This window comes from Pongo abelii, chromosome 12 (assembly GCF_028885655.2).
Source record: "Pongo abelii isolate AG06213 chromosome 12, NHGRI_mPonAbe1-v2.0_pri, whole genome shotgun sequence".
Taxonomy (NCBI): domain Eukaryota; kingdom Metazoa; phylum Chordata; class Mammalia; order Primates; family Hominidae; genus Pongo; species Pongo abelii.
In genome coordinates this window covers 85,102,619-85,123,288 of record NC_071997.2, presented here as the reverse complement: position 1 = coordinate 85,123,288, position 20,670 = coordinate 85,102,619, and the positions used below count along the sequence as shown (strand labels likewise).

At 42.7% G+C, this 20,670-nt stretch overlaps 1 protein-coding gene across 3 annotated transcripts in view; it reads left to right on the top strand.

Moving 5' to 3' along the window:
* MSH2 (mutS homolog 2) overlaps window positions 1-20,670 on the top strand; it is a 306,776-nt gene that overhangs the window by 3,298 nt on the left and 282,808 nt on the right. For all 3 annotated transcript variants that reach the window (XM_054548211.2, XM_054548212.2, XM_024242414.3), the window contains exons 2-6: window positions 2,070-2,224; window positions 3,765-4,043; window positions 6,101-6,247; window positions 7,950-8,099; window positions 9,947-10,080. In XM_054548211.2, coding sequence (XP_054404186.1) covers window positions 2,070-2,224; window positions 3,765-4,043; window positions 6,101-6,247; window positions 7,950-8,099; window positions 9,947-10,080 — 865 coding nt within the window. The remainder of the gene's footprint in view (window positions 1-2,069; window positions 2,225-3,764; window positions 4,044-6,100; window positions 6,248-7,949; window positions 8,100-9,946; window positions 10,081-20,670) is intronic.

The following is a 20,670-nucleotide window of genomic DNA, read 5'->3' as shown; positions in this document are numbered from 1 at the left end:
CTTGTGATCTGCCCGCCTCGGCCTTCCAAAGAGCTGGGATTACATACCCAGCTGGGTATGTCTTTATTAGCAGCGTGAAAATGGACTAAAACAGTAAACTGGTACCAGTAGAGTGGGATGCAGCTGAAAAGATACCCGAAAATATGGAAGCAACTTTGGAGCTGGGTAACAGGCAGAGGTTGGAGCAGTTTAGAGGGCTCAGAAGAAGACCAGAAAATGTGGGAAAGTTTGGAACTTCCTAGAGACTTGTTCAATGGCTTTGACCAAAATCCTGATAATGATATGGATGATGAAATCCTGGCTAAGGTGGTCTCAGATGGAGATGAGGAACTTGTTGGGAACTGGAGCAAAGGTGACACTTGTTATATTTTAGTAAAGAGACTGGTGGCATTTTGCCCTGCCCTAGAGACTTGTGGAACTTTGAACTTGAGAGAAATGATTTTGGGTATCTGGTGGGAGAAATTTCTAAGCAGCAAAGCATTCAAGAGATGACTTGGGTGCTGTTAAAGGCATTCAGTTTTAAAAGGGAAACAGCATGAAAGTTTGGAAAATTTGCAGCCTGACAATGTGATAGAAAAGAAAATCCCATTTTCTGAGGAGAAATTCAAGCTAGCTGCAGAAATTTGCATAAGTAATGAGGATCCCAATGTTAATCCCCAAGACAATGGGAAAAATGTCTCCAGGGCATGTCAGAGGACTTCATGGCAGCCCCTCTCATCACAAGCCTAGAGGCCTAGGAGAAAAAAATGGTTTCATGGGCCAGCCCAGGGTCCCCATGCTGTGTGCAGCCTAGCAACTTGGTGCCCTGTGTCCCAGCTGCCCCAGCTGCCCCAGCTGTGGCTGAAAGGGGCCAACCTAGAGCTCAGGCCATGGCTTCAGAGGGTGCAAGCCTGAAGCCTTGACAGCTTCCAGGTGGTGTTGAGCCTGCAGGTGCACAGAAATCAATAATTGAGGTTTGAGGACTTCTGCCTAGGTTTCAAAGATGTATGGAAACACCTGCATGTCCAGGCAGAAGTTTGCTGCAGGGGTGGGGCGCTCATTGAGTTCCTCTGCTAGGGTAATGTGGAAGGGAAATGTAGGGTCAGAGCCCCCACACAGAGTCCCTACTGGGCACTGCCTAGTGGAGCTGTGAAAAGAGGGCTACCATTCTCCATACCTCAGAATGGTAGATCCACAGATAGCTTGCACCATGTGCCTGGAAAAGCTGTAGACACTTAACGCCATCTCATGAAAGCAACCAGGCGGGGTGCTGTACCCTGCAAAGCCACAGGGGCAGAGCTGTCCAAGGCTGTGGTTGCCCACCTCTTGCATCCACATGACCTGGACGTGAGACATAGAGTCGAAGGAGATCATTTTGGAGCTTTAAGATTTGACTGCCATGCTGGATTTTGGACTTGCATGGGGCCTGTAGCCCCTTTGTTTTGGCCAATTTCTCCCATTTGGAGTGGCTGTATTTACCCAATTCCTGTACCCCATTGTATCTGGGAAGTAACTAACTTGCTTTTGATTTGACAGGCTCATAGGTGGAAAGGACTTACCTTGTCTTGAATGAGACTTTGGACTGTGGAATTTTGAGTTAATGCTGAAATGAGTTAAGGCTTTGGGGGACTGTTAGGAATGCATGATTGGTTTTGAAATGTGAGGACATGAGATTTGGGAGGGGTCAGGGCAGAATGATATGGTTTGGCTATGTCCCCACCTAAATCCCATCGTGAATTCCCATGTATTGTGGGAGGGACCTGGTGGGAGATAATTGAATCATGGGGATGGACCTTTTCCATGCTGTTGTGATAGTGAATAAGCCTCACGAGATCTGATGGTTTTAAAAACAGAAGTCTACCTGCACAAGCTCTTCTTTGCCTGCTGCCATCCATGTAAGACATGACTTGTTCCTCTTTGCCTTCTGCCATGATTGTGAGACCTCCCCAGCCATGTGGAACTATAAGTCCAGTAAGCCTCTTTTTCTTCCCAGTCTTGGGTATGTCTTTATCAGCAGCGTGAAGTCCAACTCATACAGTGCTTGAACATGTAATATCTCAAATCTGTAATGTACTTTTTTTTTTTTTAAGGAGCAAAGAATCTGCAGAGTGTTGTGCTTAGTAAAATGAATTTTGAGTCTTTTGTAAAAGATCTTCTTCTGGTTCGTCAGTATAGAGTTGAAGTTTATAAGAATAGAGCTGGAAATAAGGCATCCAAGGAGAATGATTGGTATTTGGCATATAAGGTAATTATCTTCCTTTTTAATTTACTTATTTTTTTAAGAGTGGAAAAATAAAACTGTGAAGAATTTAATTGTGTTTTAGTATTTTAAGTAGATTGTGATAGTAGAATGGTTTGAGACACTTTAATAGCAATTAGCATGTGGTTTTTAAAAAGTTACAGTTTGGCTGGGCACAGTGGCTCATGCTTGTAATCCCAGTATTTTGGGAGGCTGAGGCAGGTAGATTGCGCGAGCCCAGGAGTTGAAGACCAGGCTGTCCAACGTGGTAAAGCCCCATCTCTACTGAAGATAAAAAAATTTTAAAAAATTAGCTGGGGCTATTGTCACACACCTGTGGTCCCAGCTAATCAAGCTGAGGTGAGAGGATCACTTGAGCCCAGGAGGTTGAGGTTACAGTTTAACTTTCGGAGGCCAAGGTAGGAGGATTACTTGAGTCCAGGAGTTTGAGACCACCCTGGGCAATGTAGGGAGATCCCATCTCTATAGAGGGATAGATTAGATAGATAATTTCTGAGGGGAGGGGAAGGGGGGGAAGAGAAAGGGGGAGGGCCAGGGAAGGGGAGGGAGAGGGGAGGGGAGGGGAGGGCAGGGCTAGCAGTAAGATCATAATAGAGACATGTATCTGTAAGATCCTTATAATAGGTGAGGATGGCCACAAATTAGCGCCACAGATTTGTATTTTTAGTAGAGACAGGGTTTTACCATGTTGGCCAGGCTGGTCTTAAACTCCTGACCTCAAGTGATCTGCCTGCCTTGGCCTCTCAAAGTGCTGAGATTACAGGTGTGAGCCACCATGCCCAACCACAAGCATTTATTTATTTATTTATTTATTTATTTATTTATTTTGAGACAGAGTCTTGCTCTGTCGCCAGGCTGGAGTGCAGTGGCGCCATCTGGGCTCACTGCAAACTCTGACTCTGGTTCAAGCTATTCTCCTGCCTCAGCCTCCCGAGTAGCTGGGATTACAGGTGCATGCCACAACACCCTGCTAATTTTTGTATTTTTAGTAGAGACAGGGTTTCACCATGTTGGCCAGGATGGCCTCAGTCTCCTGACCTCATGATTCGCCTGCCTTGGCCTCCCAAAGCGTTGGGATTACAGGCGTAAGCCACAGCACTTGGCCAGTTATTTTTTTATAAGAAAACATTTTATTGCCCAGGCGTGGTGGCTCACGCACTTTGGGAGGCCGAGGCAGGCAGATCACAAGTTCAGGAGTTTGAGACCAGCCTGGCCAACATGGTGAAACCCCATCTCTACTAAAAATACGAAAATTAGCCAGGCGTGGTGGTGTGCGCTTGTATTCCCAGCTACCGGGGAGGTTGAAGCAGGAGAATCTATTGAACCCTTGAGGCAGAGGTTGCAGTGAGTCGAGATCATACCATTGCACTCTAGCCTGGGTGACAGAGCAAGACTTCATCTCAAAAAAAAAAAGTAAACATTTTATTAATAAGGTTCATCGAGTTTGGATTTTTCCTTTTTGCTTATAAAATTTTAAAGTACGTTCAAGAGTTTGTTAAATTTTTAAAATTTTATTTTTACTTAGGCTTCTCCTGGCAATCTCTCTCAGTTTGAAGACATTCTCTTTGGTAACAACGACATGTCAGCTTCCATTGGTGTTGTGGGTGTTAAAATGTCTGCAGTTGATGGCCAGAGACAGGTTGGAGTTGGGTATGTGGATTCCATACAGAGGAAACTAGGACTGTGTGAATTCCCTGATAATGATCAGTTCTCCAATCTTGAGGCTCTCCTCATCCAGATTGGACCAAAGGAATGTGTTTTACCCGGAGGAGAGACTGCTGGAGACATGGGGAAACTGAGACAGGTAAGCAAATTGAGTCTAGTGATAGAGGAGATTCCAGGCCTAGGAAAGGCTCTTTAATTGACATGATACTGTTTTATTTAAGGAAAAATAATAAAAAAAACTTTTTTTTGTATCTAATTAAAATAATGTTTTGATGTTTACAGAAACTTTGTATATTTAATTGGACATTAGAACAAGCTGTTTCTTGTGATTTATTTTACCTCAGATCTTTTCTCCCCCCTTTCCTGTCTTGTGTTCCAAAAGAGTAATTATTACGGTAAATATTACTGTAATTATGGATTTATCAAATAAGATGCAGTTCTTTAGCATTTTTTGGTAGTTCGAGTGGAACTTTAGCCTGTTATTTTACTATTTGTTTTATCTTAACTAAATTCTGATTGTGTCATTTGTTTTTTTGTTTGTTTGTTTGTTTGTTTTTTGAGACCGAGTCTTGCTCTGTCGCCCAGGCTGGAGTGCAGTGGTGCGATCTCGGCTCACTGCAACCTCTGCCTCCCAGGTTCAAGCAATTCTTCTGCCTCAGCCTCCCGAGTAGCTGGGATTACAGGTGTGCACCACCACACCTGGCTAATTTTTGTATTTTTAGTAGAGATGAGGTTTCACCATCTTGGCTAGGCTGGTCTTGAACTCCTCACCTCGTGATCCACCCACCTTGGCCTCCCAAAGTGCTGGGATTACAGCCATGAGCCACCATGCTCGGCTTTGATTATGTCATTTGTATAGGCATGTGGTTTATTATTTAGGTATTTCTTTTTTTTTTCTTTGAGGTGGAGTTTCACTCTTGGTGCCCAGGCTGGAGTGTAATGGCGTGATCTCAGCTCACTGCAACCTCCACCTCCTGGGTTCAAGCAATTCTCCTGCCTCAGCAGGAGTAGCTTGGGATTACAGGTGTGCCCCACCACACCTGGCCAATTTTGTATTTTTAGTAGAGACAGGGTTCCACTATGTTGGTCAGGCTGGTCTTGGACTCCTGACCTCAGGTGATCTGCCCACCTCAGCCTCCCAAAGTGCTGGGATTATAGGCGTGAGCCATGGTGCCCAGCCTATTTAGTTTTTTTTTTTTTTTTTGAGACTGAGTCTCACTCTGTCACCCAGGCTAGAGTGCAGTGGCACAATCCACGATCTTGGCTCACTGCAACCTCCACCTCCTGGGTTCCAACGATTCTTCTGCCTCAGCCTCCCAAGTAGCTGGGACTGCAGGCACATGCCACCACACCCGGCTAATTTTTGTATTTTTATAGAGACGGGGTTTCATCATATTGGTCAGGCTGGTCTCTAACTCCTGACCTTGTGATTCGCCCGCCTCGGCCTCCCAAAGTGCTGGGATTACAGGCGTGAGCCACAGCGCCCGGCCTAGGTATTTCTTAAGGTATGTATCTCCCGAGGATTCTTCACTTTTTGTGGTCCTCAAGTACCATAAGCACCACTGGAGATAACACATGTGATGGACATTTTTAGCATAGATTGTATCTAAGCAACTTTCCACAAGTAATAGTTCTGTTAAGGGTTGTTATTGTGGCCGGCACGGTGGCTCACGCCTGTAATCCTGACACTTTGGGAAGCTGAGGCAGGTGGATCACCTGAGGTCAGGGATTCGAGACCAGCCTGTCCAATGTGGTGAAACCCTGTCTCTACTAAAAATGCAAAGAAAAAAAAACTAGCCAAGCATTGTGGCTTGCTCCTGTAATCCTAGCTACTTGGGAGGCTGAGGCAGGAGAATTGCTTGAACCTGGGAGGCAGAGGTAGCAGTGAGCCAAGATCGTGTCACCGCATTCCATCCTGGGTGACAGTGAAACTCTGTCTCAAAACAAAAAAAGAGTTGTTACTGTTGGGACTATTTTTTGAAAGCTTTATGTGAACGTAATTTTATATTTTGATGAAAATTTAGTTTATTGATGTAAAAAGTGTATCAGTACATCATATTATCAATGTCTTGCACATTGTATAAACATTTAATGTAGGTGAATCTGCTATCACTATAGTTATCAATGTTATAATTTTCATTATTGCTTTTCTTATTCCTTTTCTCATAGTAGTTTAAACTATTTCTTTCAAAATAGATTATTCAAAGAGGAGGAATTCTGATTACAGAAAGAAAAAAAGCTGACTTTTCCACAAAAGACATTTATCAGGACCTTAACCGGTTGTTGAAAGGCAAAAAGGGAGAACAGATGAATAGTGCTGTATTGCCAGAAATGGAGAATCAGGTACATGGATTATAAATGTGAATTACAATATATATAATGTAAATATGTAATAAATAAGTAATATGTAAATTATAGTGACTTTTTAGAAGGATACTTCTGTCATATTTATCTCAAAACCTAAACTGTGTATCAATGATATTAAGCTTTTTTTTTTTTTTTTTGAGACAGAGTTTCGCTTTTGTTGCCCAGGCTGGAGTACAATGGTGCGATCTTGGCTCACCACAACCTCTGCCTCCCAGGTTCAAGTGATCCTCCTGCCTTGGCCTCCTGAGTAGCTGGGATTACAGGCATGTGTCACCACACCTGGCTCATCTTTTTTTGTATTTTTAGTAGAGATGGGGTTTCTCTATGTTGGTCAGGCTGGTCTCAAGCTCCTGAACCTCAGGTGATCTGCCCGCCTTGGCCTTCCAAAGCACTGAGATTATAGGCATGAGCCACTGCGTCCGGCCTGTTTTTATAGTTTATGTACATGGAATTATGTAATATATTCTCCCTAGCTTCTTTCATCCAATATTTGTAAGATTTATCCATATTATTGAGTGTAGTTGTGGATTTTTGCGTTCATATTTCATAGCACAAGCGTGTCAGAATTTATCCATTTTACTTCCCTTCCGCCCGCCCCTGCTACTCTCCCCATTTTACCTTTTTTTTTGTTTTTTTGAGATGGAGTCTCAGAATCTCGCTCTATCACCCAGGCTGGAGTGCTGTAGCGCGGTCTCAGCTCACTGCAACTTCTGCCTCTGGGTTTAGCTGCACGCCACTATGCCTGGCTAATTTTAGTATTTTCAGTAGAGGGGATTTTGCTATGTTGGCCAGGCTGGTCTCGAACTCCTGACCTCAGGTGATCCACCCGCCTTGGCCTGCCAGAGTGCTGTGATTACAGGCATGAACCACCGTGCCAGACCCCCATTTTAATTCTGATGGACATTTGGGTAATTTTCATTTTTGGCTGTTATAAATACTGCTGCGATTACAGTTAATTTTCACAGTTCTTTTTTTTTTTTTAGATGAGTTTCACTCTTGTTGCTCAGGCTAGAGTGCAATGGTGCGATCTCAGCCCACTGCAACCTTCGCCTTCTGGATTCAAGTGATTCTCCTTTCTCATCTCCTGAGTAGCTGGGGTTTACAGGCATGTGCCACCATGCCCAGCTAATTTTTGTATTTTAATTTCACAGTTCTGGAGGCTGGGAAGTTCAGAATTAAGGCACCGGCTGATCTGTTGTCTGGTGAGGGCCCACTTCCTCATAGATAACCATTTTCTCACTCTAACCTCACAAGGTTGAAAGGGCCTAATTTTTGTATTTTTAGTAGGGACGGGGTTTCACTATGTTGGCTAGGCTGGTCTCAAACTCCTAGCCTCGAGTCATCCATCCGCCTCGTCCTCTCAGAGTGCTTGGATTACAGCATGAGCCACTGCGCCCGGCCCCCATTTTAGTTTTGATGGGCATTTGGGTAATTTTTTTTTTTTTGGCTATTCTAAATAATGCTGCGATTACTGTTAATTTTCACCTTGTAAAAACCATTTTCAAATCTCAAGAGATTTTTTTTGTTTTTTTTTTAGTTTTCTTGGTTTGGATTGGGAAGGAACACCAACGAAAATGAGGCACTTCAGAATTTATTTTCATTTTGCATGTGTTTTTTCAAATCTTTAGAACTGGATCCAGTGGTATAGAAATCTTCAATTTTAAATTCTTAATTTTAGGTTGCAGTTTCATCACTGTCTGCGGTAATCAAGTTTTTAGAACTCTTATCAGATGATTCCAATTTTGGACAGTTTGAACTGACTACTTTTGACTTCAGCCAGTACATGAAATTGGATATTGCAGCAGTCAGAGCCCTTAACCTTTTTCAGGTAAAAAAAAAAAAAAAAAAAAAAAAAGGGTTAAAAATGTTGAATGGTTAAAAAATGTTTTCATTGACATATACTGAAGAAGCTTATTAAGGAGCTAAAATATTTTGAAATATTATTATACTTGGATTAGATAAGTAGCTTCAAATGGCTATATTTTTCTCTCCCCTCCCCCACTCCACTTTTTAACTTTTTTTTAAGACAGTGTCTTACTTGTCCCCTAGGCCAGAGTGCAGTGGCACAATCTCGGCCCACTGCAACCTCCACCTCCCAAGTAGCTGGGATTACAGTTGCCTGCCACCATGCCTGGTGGTACAGGGTTTCACCATGTTGGTCAGGTTGGTCTCAAACTTCTGACCTTAGATGATCCTCCCACCTCGGCTTCCCAAAGTGCTGGGATTACAGGCTTGAGCCATCGCGCCCGGCCTACTTTTTACTTTTTTAGAGACTGGGCTTTACTCTATCACCCAGGGTGGAGTGAAGTGGCAAAATCATAGCTCACTGCAGTATTGAACTCCTGGGCTCAAGCGATCCTCCTGCTTCATCCTCACGAGTAGCTGGGTCTACAGGCACAGCTTGCCTAATTTTAAAATTTTTTCAGAGTTGGGAGAGTTTCACAGTGTTGCCCAGGATGTTCACTCACTCCTGGCTTCAAGTGATTCTTCTGCCTTTGCCTCTAGAGTGGTAGCTCGGATTACAGGCATGAACCACCATGCTCTGCTATTTTTTTTCAAGGCTTTTTTTTTTTTTAAAAGAGGCTGGTGTCACTATGTATGCTCCCTAGGCTGGAGTACAGTGGCTGTTCACAGGAAGTGCCATCAGAGTGTACTACAGCTTCAAACTCCTGGGCTCAAGCAATTCTATCATAGTCTCCAAAGTAGCTAGGACTACAGGTGTGTCGCATTGTGCCTTGCTCTCGAATTGCTTTTTTATTTTTTTCCTAGTTTCAAGCTATCTATGTAGTATTAGTCCTCACTTTGTGAATAATTTTGTATACTACTAATAGCAATTCTTTTTTTTTTTTTTTTTTGAGACGGAGTCTCACTGTTGTCGCCCAGGCTAGAGTGCAGTGGTGTGCTCTCAGCTCACTGCAATCTCTGCCTCTCGGGTTCAGGCACTTAGCTGGGATTAGAGGTGCCCGCCACCATGCCCAGCTAATTTTTGTATTTTTAGTAGAGATGGGGTTTCATCTTGTTGGCTAGGCTGGACTCTAACTCCTGACCTCAGGTGATCTGCCTGCCTCTGCCTCCCAAATTGATAGGATTACAGGCGTAAACCACTGGGCCTGGCCTAGCAATTTAAAATGACATTCTAAGAAGTTTTATGTCTAAAACTGCAGTAAGTGACTGGGTGACGTGGCTCATGCCTGTAATCCCAACGCTTTGGGAGTCCAGGGTGGGAGGATCACTTGAGGCCAGGAGTTGAGACCAGCCTGGGCAACATAGTGAGACTCTGTCTCTACAAAAGAGAAAAAATTAGCGGGGCTTAGTGGCATGCGCCTGTAGTCTCAGCTACTTGAAAGGCTGAAGTGGGAGGATTCCTTGAGCCCCAAGAGTTCTGGCTTGCCGTGAGCCAGGATGGCACCACTGCACTCCAGTCTGGGCAATAGAGTGAGACCCTGTCTCAACAAATAAAATTAAACTGTGGTAATTGTGAAGTGGTTTTGGCTGGGGGAGAAATGTACAGCTGAACATACAGATTAAGAGGTTAAGAGGTTGAAAGTTGGTCTTAGGAAGAGGAACTTTTTGTGGAAATTTGAAGAATATTATGTTATTGTTCCTCTGTTTTTCATGGCATAGTAAGGTTTTCACTAATGAGCTTGCCATTCTATTTTTTTTTTTGTTTACTAGGGTTCTGTTGAAGATACCACTGGCTCTCAGTCTCTGGCTGCCTTGCTGAATAAGTGTAAAACCCCTCAAGGACAAAGACTTGTTAACCAGTGGATTAAACAGCCTCTCATGGATAAGAACAGAATAGAGGAGAGGTATGTTATTAGTTTATACTTTTGTTAGTTTTATGTAACCTGCAGTTACCCACATGATTATACCACTTATTGTAATACGCAGTTTTGCAAGTATATCTTACCATTTAACTGTACAGAGTACATAGTAAGAGTAGTAATGACTTAGATTGATTAAAGAACTCATTTTTTTAAATAAGTTTTTTTTCACTATAAAAAAAGTTTATTTTATTTGAGATGGTATGGTGTTGAACATGTTCATATTGTGTATAATCTTGGTAAATTACTCAACCTTTATGTCATAGTTTCTTCACCTTTAAAATGACATTAATAAAACAGTTACTTAATAGGATTATAAGCATGAGATGATTTAATATACATAAAATACTTACGGTCTGATGTATAGGAAGCGCTTAACTCTTTATTCTAGAAAAGATTTAAGGTGACCTAAACATATATGTCAGAAAATCTTTATAATTGTGGAAATAAAAGCTTGTATAATTCTACTATCCTAAAATTACTAGTATTTCAATATATTTTATTTTAGTCTTTTAGATACAAGTTTTAAAACTTTGAGGGGTAATATACATAAGTACTGCTTGATGAATTTAAGGTGATTTCTGAAGCCAGGTTTGTTGGGGAAGAGGAGTGGGATTTAGTGATTTAGAACCAGAAATTGGGGCTGGGTGCGATGGCTCATGCCTATAATTCCAGCACTTTGGGAGGCCATAGTGGGAGGATTGTTTGTGCCCCGGAGTTCAAGACCAGCCTGGGCAACTCAGTGAGACACCATCTCTACAAAAGAAAAAAAAAATTCTCAGTGTGGTGACATGTACCTGTAGCCCGAGCTACTCGGGAGGCTGAGGTGGGAATATCACCCTGGTCCAGAAGTTTGAGGCTGCAGTGAGCTGTGATTGTGCCACTGAACTCCAGCCTGGGCAATGGAGTGAAACCCTGTCTCAAAAAAAAAAAAAAAAAGAAATTGAGGCTGGGCACGGCGGCTCACACATATAATCCAGCACTTGGGGAGGCTGAGGCAGGATAATTGCTTGAGCCCAGGAGTTTGAGACCAGTCTGGGCAGCAAAATGACACCCCATTTCTACCAAAAAAAAATTTTTAAAAATTTAGCTGGGCATGGTGGCATGTGCCTGTGGTCCCAGCTACATGGGAGACTAAGGCTAGAGGATTGTTTGAGCCCAGGAGGTTGAGGCTGCAGTGAGCCATATTCATGTCCCTGCACTCCAGCCTGGGTGACATGGTGAGATGCTGTCTCAAACAAAAATCAACAGGCCAGATGCGGTGGCTCACCCCTGTAATCCCAACACTTTGGGAGGCTGAGGCAGGCGGATTACTTGAGGTCAAGAGTTCGAGACCAGCCCGGCCAACATGGTGAAACCCCATCTCTACTAAAAATACAAAATTAGATGGGCATGGTGGTGTGTGCCTGTAATCCCAGCTATTCTTGAGGCTGAGGCATGAGAATCGCTTGAGTTGGGAGGCAAAGGTTGCAGTGAGCCGAGATCGTGCCACTGCACTCTAGCCTGGGCGACAAACGAGATTTCGTATCAAACAAACAAACAAAAAAAGACACCCAAAATCAACAACAACAAAAACAATATTGGAATGATTGGATCCCCAAACAAAGATAAATGTTTGAGGTGATGGATACCTCAGTTACCCTGATTTGAGTGTTATACCTTGTATACACGTATTAAAATATTACAAACCCCCAAATGTGTACAATTATGAGGTATCAATAAAAAAAGAGATTGGAAGGACTGGATAATTTGCAAGTAATTAGGGCAATTTACAATTTTTAATTTTTATTTGTGAATAAGTAGTTATATTTATACGTGTCAAAATTCATAAAGGACAGGTGGATATACAGTGATAAGTCATCCCCCCTTCTCTGTCAGCTCCATAAAGAGCCTGTGTCTTGCATGGCTCCAGGGTCACATTTCCTGTTGTATTTTGCCACCACCTGCCCTGGGAGCAACAGTGTTAGTTTCTTGAACATCCTTCCAAGCAGAGTCTGGGCCTACACAAGCAAAACAAGTATGTCTATTCTCTCTCCTCTTTAATTTTTTTAAAGGAAGTGATTGATAATTTAACACTCAAGCTATAGGTCATTGGTTATATTTTTAATTTCCAATTTATGGGAATAGAGGAAGTGTCAGTGATCCCCTTCTGGTTTAAGAACTGGAGGACGCATGTGTTTAGACCCTTTAGAAACCTGAAATGTCACTTAATATAATTATTTAGAAAGCAAGCTATCTATCAAAAGTAGATTTTTGAAGAAGAGGGTAAGGAAAGGTTACTTTCACGGGACATAGCAATAATTTCTAAAATCTAATGGTTTTACAAGACTTGTTCATTAGAAGTAACATCTGTGAGGATGGCTTTATGAGTCAAAATATTATCTGCTTATTACCCCACCTGTAGGGTAAGAAGAAATATTTTTTTCTTGGTGACAATGATTTTTAGCAGCAAGTGGGGAGGGCCTGTGGCTTTCAAGGCCAAACGTTGAAATACCACAGACTAGGAAGAAAAAGATACACTCCTTATACAGGATTTGTTTGTTTCTTCTTTTTTCTTCATTTTTGTAGAGACGAGGTCTCACTATGTTGCCCAGGCTGGTCTCTTTTTTTTTTTTTTTTTGAGACCGAGTTTCACTCTTGGCGCCCAGGCTGGAGTGCAGTGGTGTGATTTTGGCTCACCGCAACCTCTGCCTCCCGGGTTCAAGTGATTCTTCTGCCTCAGCCTTCCTGAGTAGCTGGGACTACAGGCGTGCACCACCGCACCTGGCTAATTTTTATATTCTTAATAGAGACAGGGTTTCACTATGTTGGCCAGGCTGGTCTCAAACTCCTGACCTCAGATGATCCACTCACCTTGGCCTCCCAAAGTACTGGAATTATAGGCGTGAGCCACTGCACCTGGCCGAAATTATTTATAATAAGCAAGGCATGGTGGCTTGTGCCTGAAGTCCCAGCTACTTGGGAAGCTGAGGCAGGAGGATCACAGGTTCAAGTCCACACTGGGAAAATAGTGAGAACCTTCCCTATCCCCGGTCTTCAAAAAAGAAAAAAATTTGCTGGAGAAGGTCACACAATGCTGATAGGTCCCATTGTGCTTTCATGCTTTCTAGCTTTCAGTGATAACTGGATGTTACTTTTATTGTGTGACTCATTGTAGTGACCAACCCCCAATTTTTTACTTTCCCTTAAGCCTTCAACTGTCTCCTACCTCTAAGCAGATGATTTCTTCCTTAACACTTAAAACCTCAAAATTTATCTGTACTTCCACTCTTTTACTCTGTGGCTCTTTCTCAGAAGAAGAAATAACACTTTTATTTCTTTTCAAAGCCAACCTTTCCATACTTTACTTGGAGACATATTTCTTTTTTTTTTTTCTTTTTTTTTGAGTGGAGTCTCACTCTGTCGCCCGGTCTGGAGTGCAATGGTGCAATCTCTACTCGGTGCAACCTCTGCCTCCCAGGTTCAAGCGATCCTCCTGCCTCAGCCTGCTGAGTACCTGGGATTACAGGTTAGCACACCATGCCCGGCCAATTTTTGGGTTTTTAGTAGAGACAGGGTTTTGCCATGTTGGTCAGGCTGGTCTCTAACTCCTGACCCCGCGATCCGCACGCCTCAGGCTCAAGCCACCGCGCCCAGCCCTAATGTAGCAATCTTAATTAGAAATACGTCTCTGGCTGGGCACGGTGGCTCACGCCTGTAATCCCAGCACTTTGGGAGGCCAAGGCGGGCGGATCACCTGAGGTCAGGAGTTCAAGACCAGCCTGACCAACATGGAGAAACCCTGTCTCTAGTAAAAATACAAAATTAGCTGGGTGTGGTGGCATCTGCCTGTAATCCCAGCTACTCGGGAGGCTGAGGCAGGAGAATCACTTGAACCTGGGAGGCGGAGGTTGCGGTGAGCCAAGATCTCACCATTGCACTCTAGCCTAGGCAACGAGCAAAACTCCATCTCAAAAAAAAAAAAAGATTGCTATGCTAATCTTATTTTATATAAAAAGAAATACTCAATATTAAACTAGAAGGCAATAAAAATGCCAAATTCAATATACAAATTATTTTGTCAGCATTTTCACAAGAATAAACTATTTTATATGCTAACATATGTTCAATGTTCCTTACAGAATTCTGACATTAAAAATGAAAAATTACCAAAGCTTCAGATGAATCTATAAATGACAAAAGAAAAAGTTTATAAGGATAAAGAGCAACACTCCAAGTGCATATATAAACATAAGGACTGTTGGGAGTTACCCTTTTTAAAAATCTTTAGGCCTAGCACAGTATTTGCTATTTAATGTATCAAATGGGTGGTTTTGACCTCATTAATCCATATGTAGGACAGATGAAAAAAAGAATTATAAACTTGTAATTACAGTTCTTTAGGAACCATATTTGCTCTGAGCCTTTTAAATACGCTGTCAGGCAATTCCAGTCACCACTTTTGAAAAAAACCTATCTATCTGTCTATCTGTCTATCTATCTATCTATCTAATCTGTCTATCTATCTATCATCTATCTATCATCTATCTATCTATCTAATCTATCTATCTATTCTATCTATCTAATCTATCTAATCTATCTGGAGACTGAGTTATAAGACTAGCTAGTTTTTGTATTTTTGGTAGAGACAGGATTTCGTCATGTTTTCTAGGCTGTTCTTGAATTCCTGGGCTCAAGCCATCCACCCGCCTCAGCCTCCCAAAGCGCTGGGATTACAGGCGTGAGCCACCATGCCCAACCAATTCCAGTCAGCTCTTAAAATGAAAGCCTAGAAATGGTAGGGTTAAAAAGGGGACACAATGTTGATTTTTAAAATACCTAGAATTTGGCCAGGCGCAGTGGCTGTAACCCCAGCACTTTGGGAGGCCAAGGCGGCCGGATTGCCTTGGCCTGCCTCAGCCTCCCAAAGTGCTGGGATTACAGTTGTGAGCTCAGGAGTTCCAGACGAGCCTGGGCAACACGGTGAAACACCGTCTCTAGTAAAATACAAAAAATCAGCTGCGTGTGGCGGCGTGCACCTGTGGTCCCAGTTACTTGGGAGGCTGAGGCAGGGGAATTGCTTGAACCTGGGAGGCAGAGGTTGCAGTGAGCTGAGATTGTGCCACTGCACTCCAGCCTGGGTGACAGAGTGAGACTCTGTCTCAAAAAAAAAAAAGCAAACCAAGAATTTGATTAATTCTGTTAGAATTTTAGGGGTTAACTGAGCCCCAAAATGACTCAGCTGTATGCAATTTAATACAGTATTAATTTGCATGTTGACTCTCAGAATTGCATACAGCTGAGTCATTTTATTGAGTAGGATTGATAAGTATACTATGTTATGCCAACAATAACCGTGATACTTCTAAAATTGTGATTTTTAAATTGGCATTGTCACGGAAACAGCAGAGTAGTTGTTTTTTTCTTTAAGCTTGTTTTAGCCAGAAACATAAACTGAAACTGTAATTATTACTGAAATCGTGTGTTGAATAGACTTGTGAAACTAGCAATTTATTAGGCCTTTAATGATATCTGGGCCAAAGGCTGAGAGAGCTGTGCTGTGTGTATGTTGCTTTGTGCTTTGTTTTTTAGAAGCTTGTTGTTTCTTTGCCATTTTACTTTTTTCTTTTTTTTTTGAGATGGAGTCTCGCTCTGTCCCCCAAGCTGGAGTGCAGTGGCTCAGTCTCCGCTCACTGCAAGCTCTGCCTCCCAGGTTCACTCCATTCTCCTGCTTCAGCCTCCCAAGTAGCTGGGACTACAGGGGCCCACCACCACGCCCGGCTAATTTTCTGTATTTTTTGGTAGAGATGGGGTTTCACCATGTTAGCCAGGATGGTCTCGATCTTCTGACCTCATGATCTGCCCGCCTCGGCCTCCCAAAGTGCTGGGATTACAGGTGTGAGCCACCGCGCCTGGCCCATTACTTCTTTCTTAATGTTACATTATCTCTCCTTTTTTTTTTGAGACGGAGTTTCGCTCTTGTCGCCCAGGCTGGAGTGCAACGGCGCCATTTTTGCCCACTGCAACCTCTGCCTCCCAGGTTCAAATGATTCTCCAGCCTCAGCCTTCCAACTAGCTAGGATTACAGGCACCCGCCACCACGCCCAGCTAATTTTTGTATTTTTAGTAGAGATGGGGTTTTGCCATGTTGGCCAGGCTGGTCTTGACCCGCTGACCTCGGCCTCCCAAAGTGCTGGGATTACAGGTGTGAGCCACTGCACCCGGTCCTTAATGCTACTTTATAGGTGAAAATTGTGAAATAACTTAAATTTCATTTTAATTAAAATTAATTTTTGGGAAATTAGTGAAAGGTTGACATTTTATTCTTTTGAATATTGCAATTGTTATTTGGGTTTAAATTGGGGGGCTTAGGAAGGAAAGAAGCCTGATGGTTGTTTCTGAATTTTCTGAAAATTATGTTTGATATGCCATATATGAAATCCAGTTTGGAGAGAATATGTCCATTGATAAGGAAAAATTAATAAAGATTTGATCTAGATAAGGCATTCCAATCATTTGGAAGTGGTTTGAGTATCTTTTTTTTTTTTTAATTTGAGACAGAGTCTTGCTCTGTGGAGTGTAGTGGTGCAATCTTGGCTCACTGCATCCTCCATCTCCCGGGTTCAATCAAGCAATTCTCCTGCTTCAGCCTCCCGAGTAGCTGAGATTACAGACGTGGGCTACTATCCCCAGCTAATTTTTTTTTTTTTTTTTTTTTTTTTGAGATGGAATCTTGCTCCCGTCATGCAGGCTGGAGTGCAGTGGTGTGATCTCAGCTCACTGCAACCTCCACCTCCCGGTTTCAAGCGATTAAGCGATTCTTCTTCCTCAGCCTCCCGAGTAGCTGGGATTACAGGCGTGTGCCACCACGTCGCCACCACGTCTGGCTAATTTTTGTATTTTTAGTAGAGACAGGGTTTTGCCATGTTGGCCAGGCTGGTCTCAAACTCCTGACCTCAAGTGATCTACCCACTTGGACTCCCAAAGTGCTAGGATTACAGGTGTGAGCCACTGTGCCTGGCCTAAGTTTTGTATTTTTAGTAGAGATGGTGTTGCACCGTGTTGGTCAGGCTGGTGTCAAACTCCTGACCGTGCGATCCGCCTGCCTCGGCCTCCCAAAGTGCTGAGATTACAGGCGAGAGCCATCGTGCCCGGCCTGTTTGAGTATCTTTTAAAACCAGTAAGGACCAACTAGAGGCGTCAGCTCTCTTCATGGGCTTTGGAGAAATAAGACAAAAAGGAAAGAGATGTTTTGCCGGGCGCGGTGGCTCACGCCTGTAATCCCAACACTTTGGGAGGCTGAGGACAGCGGATCACCCGAGGTCAGGAGTCAAGACCAGAGCCATTGCACACTCCAGCCTGGGCAACAAGAGCACAACTTCATCTCAAAAAAAAAAAAAAAAAAAACAGGAAAGAGATGTTTTGATTTTTTAAGTTTAGAGTGTTCTGTTCTTACTCTACAGCACTTAGCAGTAGTCCATCTATCCACCTTGTTTGTTCTTTACAACAAAACCCCATTGGTTCTCTCTTACCACGTTTGCTTTATTCTTGGTTTATCCTTTGTAAGATGTGAAAGGGATATGAAGAGCAAATAGGAAGTGTTACTGTTGCTGCTTGAGAGAAAGCTGTTTTACAATTTGTTGGCAAACAATTTGTAAAAGTACAACAAAAGTGTGCATTTATGGCTTCTTATTTATCATTGCTATATCTCATAATTTGTGTTTTTTAAAAATAATTTCACTTTTTATTTGAAAAGCACTACAGGGTCACATCATGTTTTTAAAAAATAAATTAAGAAGGTAAACACCCCTACTTCTACTTTACCTCCAGTCCTAATCTATGGTGGTAATCAGTGTTAACAGTTTAGTTTGTGTTCTTACCCTTCCAGGGTTTTTTTTCCTTTATGTATACAGATATATATTTTTAAACACATAGATAACACTTAAAAACAATATGGGATCGTATTAGGAATACAATTTGTATTCCTTCCCAACAGTATTTACAGTTTTTTTCCGTTTCACTATGTATCTATTTATAAATTTTTTATTTCTAATAATTTCTCTTGAATAGGTGAGACATCATATAGTATAAAAGTCAGTAGAAAATCAGTTTTTCAGAGGTACAAAATTGGCTGACTTTGCACAGACTCCTTTCAGTTCACAGGTAGGGATGCACAGCCACCTCTTCCACCGAGGAGAGGAAAGGATATGTGTGCTTATGGGCTCTTCAACCCTGTTGATTACTTATGATTTATTTTCTGGTCAGTTTGAAAGGAAACAGTAGTGATAAAATACTGGGAACAGGGAAGAAGCATAAAATTATTATTATTTTTTTGAGACGGAGTCTTGCTCAGTTGCCCATGCTGGAGTGCAGTGGCGTGATCTTGGCTCACTGCAAGCTCCGCCTCCTGGGTTCACGCCATTCTCCTGCCTCAGCCTCCCGAGTAGCTGGGAGTACAGGCGCCCACCACCACACCCGGCTAATTTTTTTTTTTGTATTTTTAGTAGAGACAGAGTTTCACCATGTTCGCCAGGATGGTCTCGATCTCCTGACCTCGTGATCTGCCCGCCTCGGCCTCCCAAAGTGCTGGGATTATAGGCGTGAGCCACTGCGCCTGGCCATAAGATTATTTTATCAGAAATATATTCTCTGTGATGTTTTTTACTATTGGCCTCAGAGTCGCCCACAAGGATTATGGGAATTTTATGGAAAGAAGAGAAAAGGAAAAGTGAGGGTATATATAGGTCAGCCAGCAATAGACTTTGTCATTCGTTTCTTGCCCCTTTATACCTCCTTTGCTGCTTTATTTTTATTTATTTATTTATTTTTTGAGACGGAGTCTCGCTCTGTCGTCCAGGCTGGAGTGCAGTGGCGCAATCTCGGCTCACTGCAAGCTCTGCCTCCTGAGTTGATGCCATTCTCCTGCCTCAGCCTCCCGAGTAGCTGGGAGTACAGGCACCCACCACCACGCCCGGCTAATTAGGAACCTCGCTCTGTCGCCGGGGCTGGAGTGCAGTGGCACGATCTCGCTCACTGCAATCTGTGCCTCCCAGGGCAAGTGATTCTCCTGCCTCAGCCTCAAGAGTAGCTGGGACTACAGGTGTGCGCCACTACGCCCAGCTAATTTTTGTATTTTTAGTAGAGATATGGTTTCACCATGTTGGTTGGCAGGATGGTCTCGATCTCTTGACCTCGTGATCCGCCCTCCTTGGCCTCCCAAAGTGCTGGGATTACCGGTGTGAGCCACCGCACCTGGCCTCCCTGCTTTATTAAAATAACTAAGGGATTTCTGTGATTGTTAGGATTCAAATTTCTGTGAGCCTAAGAATCAAGCTGTGTGCATAATAATTGCATGAGATTTCACAGCTGGGCCCCACTCCCGGGGATTTTGTATTATCTACCTCCAAGTGATTTTGATGCTGGTGATCCTTGGACTAGACTTGGTGAAGCCCAATGCTTAGCTAGGAAAGCCCCCAAAATTTGCTTTATTGGATTGTGTAATTTGACTACATCCATTGTTTCTTTTTTCACATGTAGAGTTATATGCCACAAAAATATTTTCTGGAGCAGCAGGCATCCTAATTAATCTCGATGTTTGTTTATAGCCCCATTGATGTGGCTATAAACTTGGCAGCAAATTGTTTTCCCACTAATTTGGCATTTTCCATAAAAAACATGTATCTGTTGTTAGCTGCCTAGACATTAGCTGGACATGGTTTAGGTTACTTTTCTCTTACAAAGTGAATTTTAATTCAAGTTCCTTTAAGCCAGCAGTCTCAACCTGGGGCAGTTTTTCCCTCCAGGGCACATTCAGCAGTGTCTAGAGACATTTTTGGTTGTCATGCTGAGGAAGAGAGTGTATAGTGGGTAGAATCCAGGGATGCTGTTAAGCATGGAACAGCCCCTTACAGCAAAAAATTATGTAGCCTAAAATGGCAGTGTTGCCAAGATTGAGAAATTATGCTTTAAATGTGTTTTTATATATGGCCATTTTGTGTTTACTCTGGAGATAACATGTTTTTCCACATATAACATGCTTGATAAACATTTTGGTAACACAGGAATTGTAAATGCTGGTGATGTCAGTAAATAGTTAAGAAATTTAGGGCTGGGCGCGGTGGCTCACGCCTGTAATCCCAGCACTTTGGGAGGCCGAGGCGGGCGGATCCCGAGGTCAGGAGATCGAGACCATCCTGGCTAACACAGTGAAACCTCGTCTCTACTAAAAATACAAAAAAATTAGCCGGGTGTGGTGGCAGGCACCTGTAGTCCCAGCTACTCAATTTAGAAAGCCGATTTGTTTCCTTTCTATACCTGTGTAATTTCAGGTTTAGTTTACTGTCACGTCGTTCATAAACATAAGGAAGATGGTTGCTCATCTGATAGCATTCCGAACCTTGAGTCATCTGTAATGCCTGTGGCCTCCAGAAAAGCTTCTCTAAAACTGTACTTAGAGATGTGTAAAATATGTAGGAACATTTTCCCACCTTCGATTGTTAGTTTACCTTTCAGCTTCAGTAATTTACCTTTCAGCTATTACTTTAGTAACATCTCCAACATTGTTTTTCAAACTGCAAGGTGTGACCCAGTAGTGGG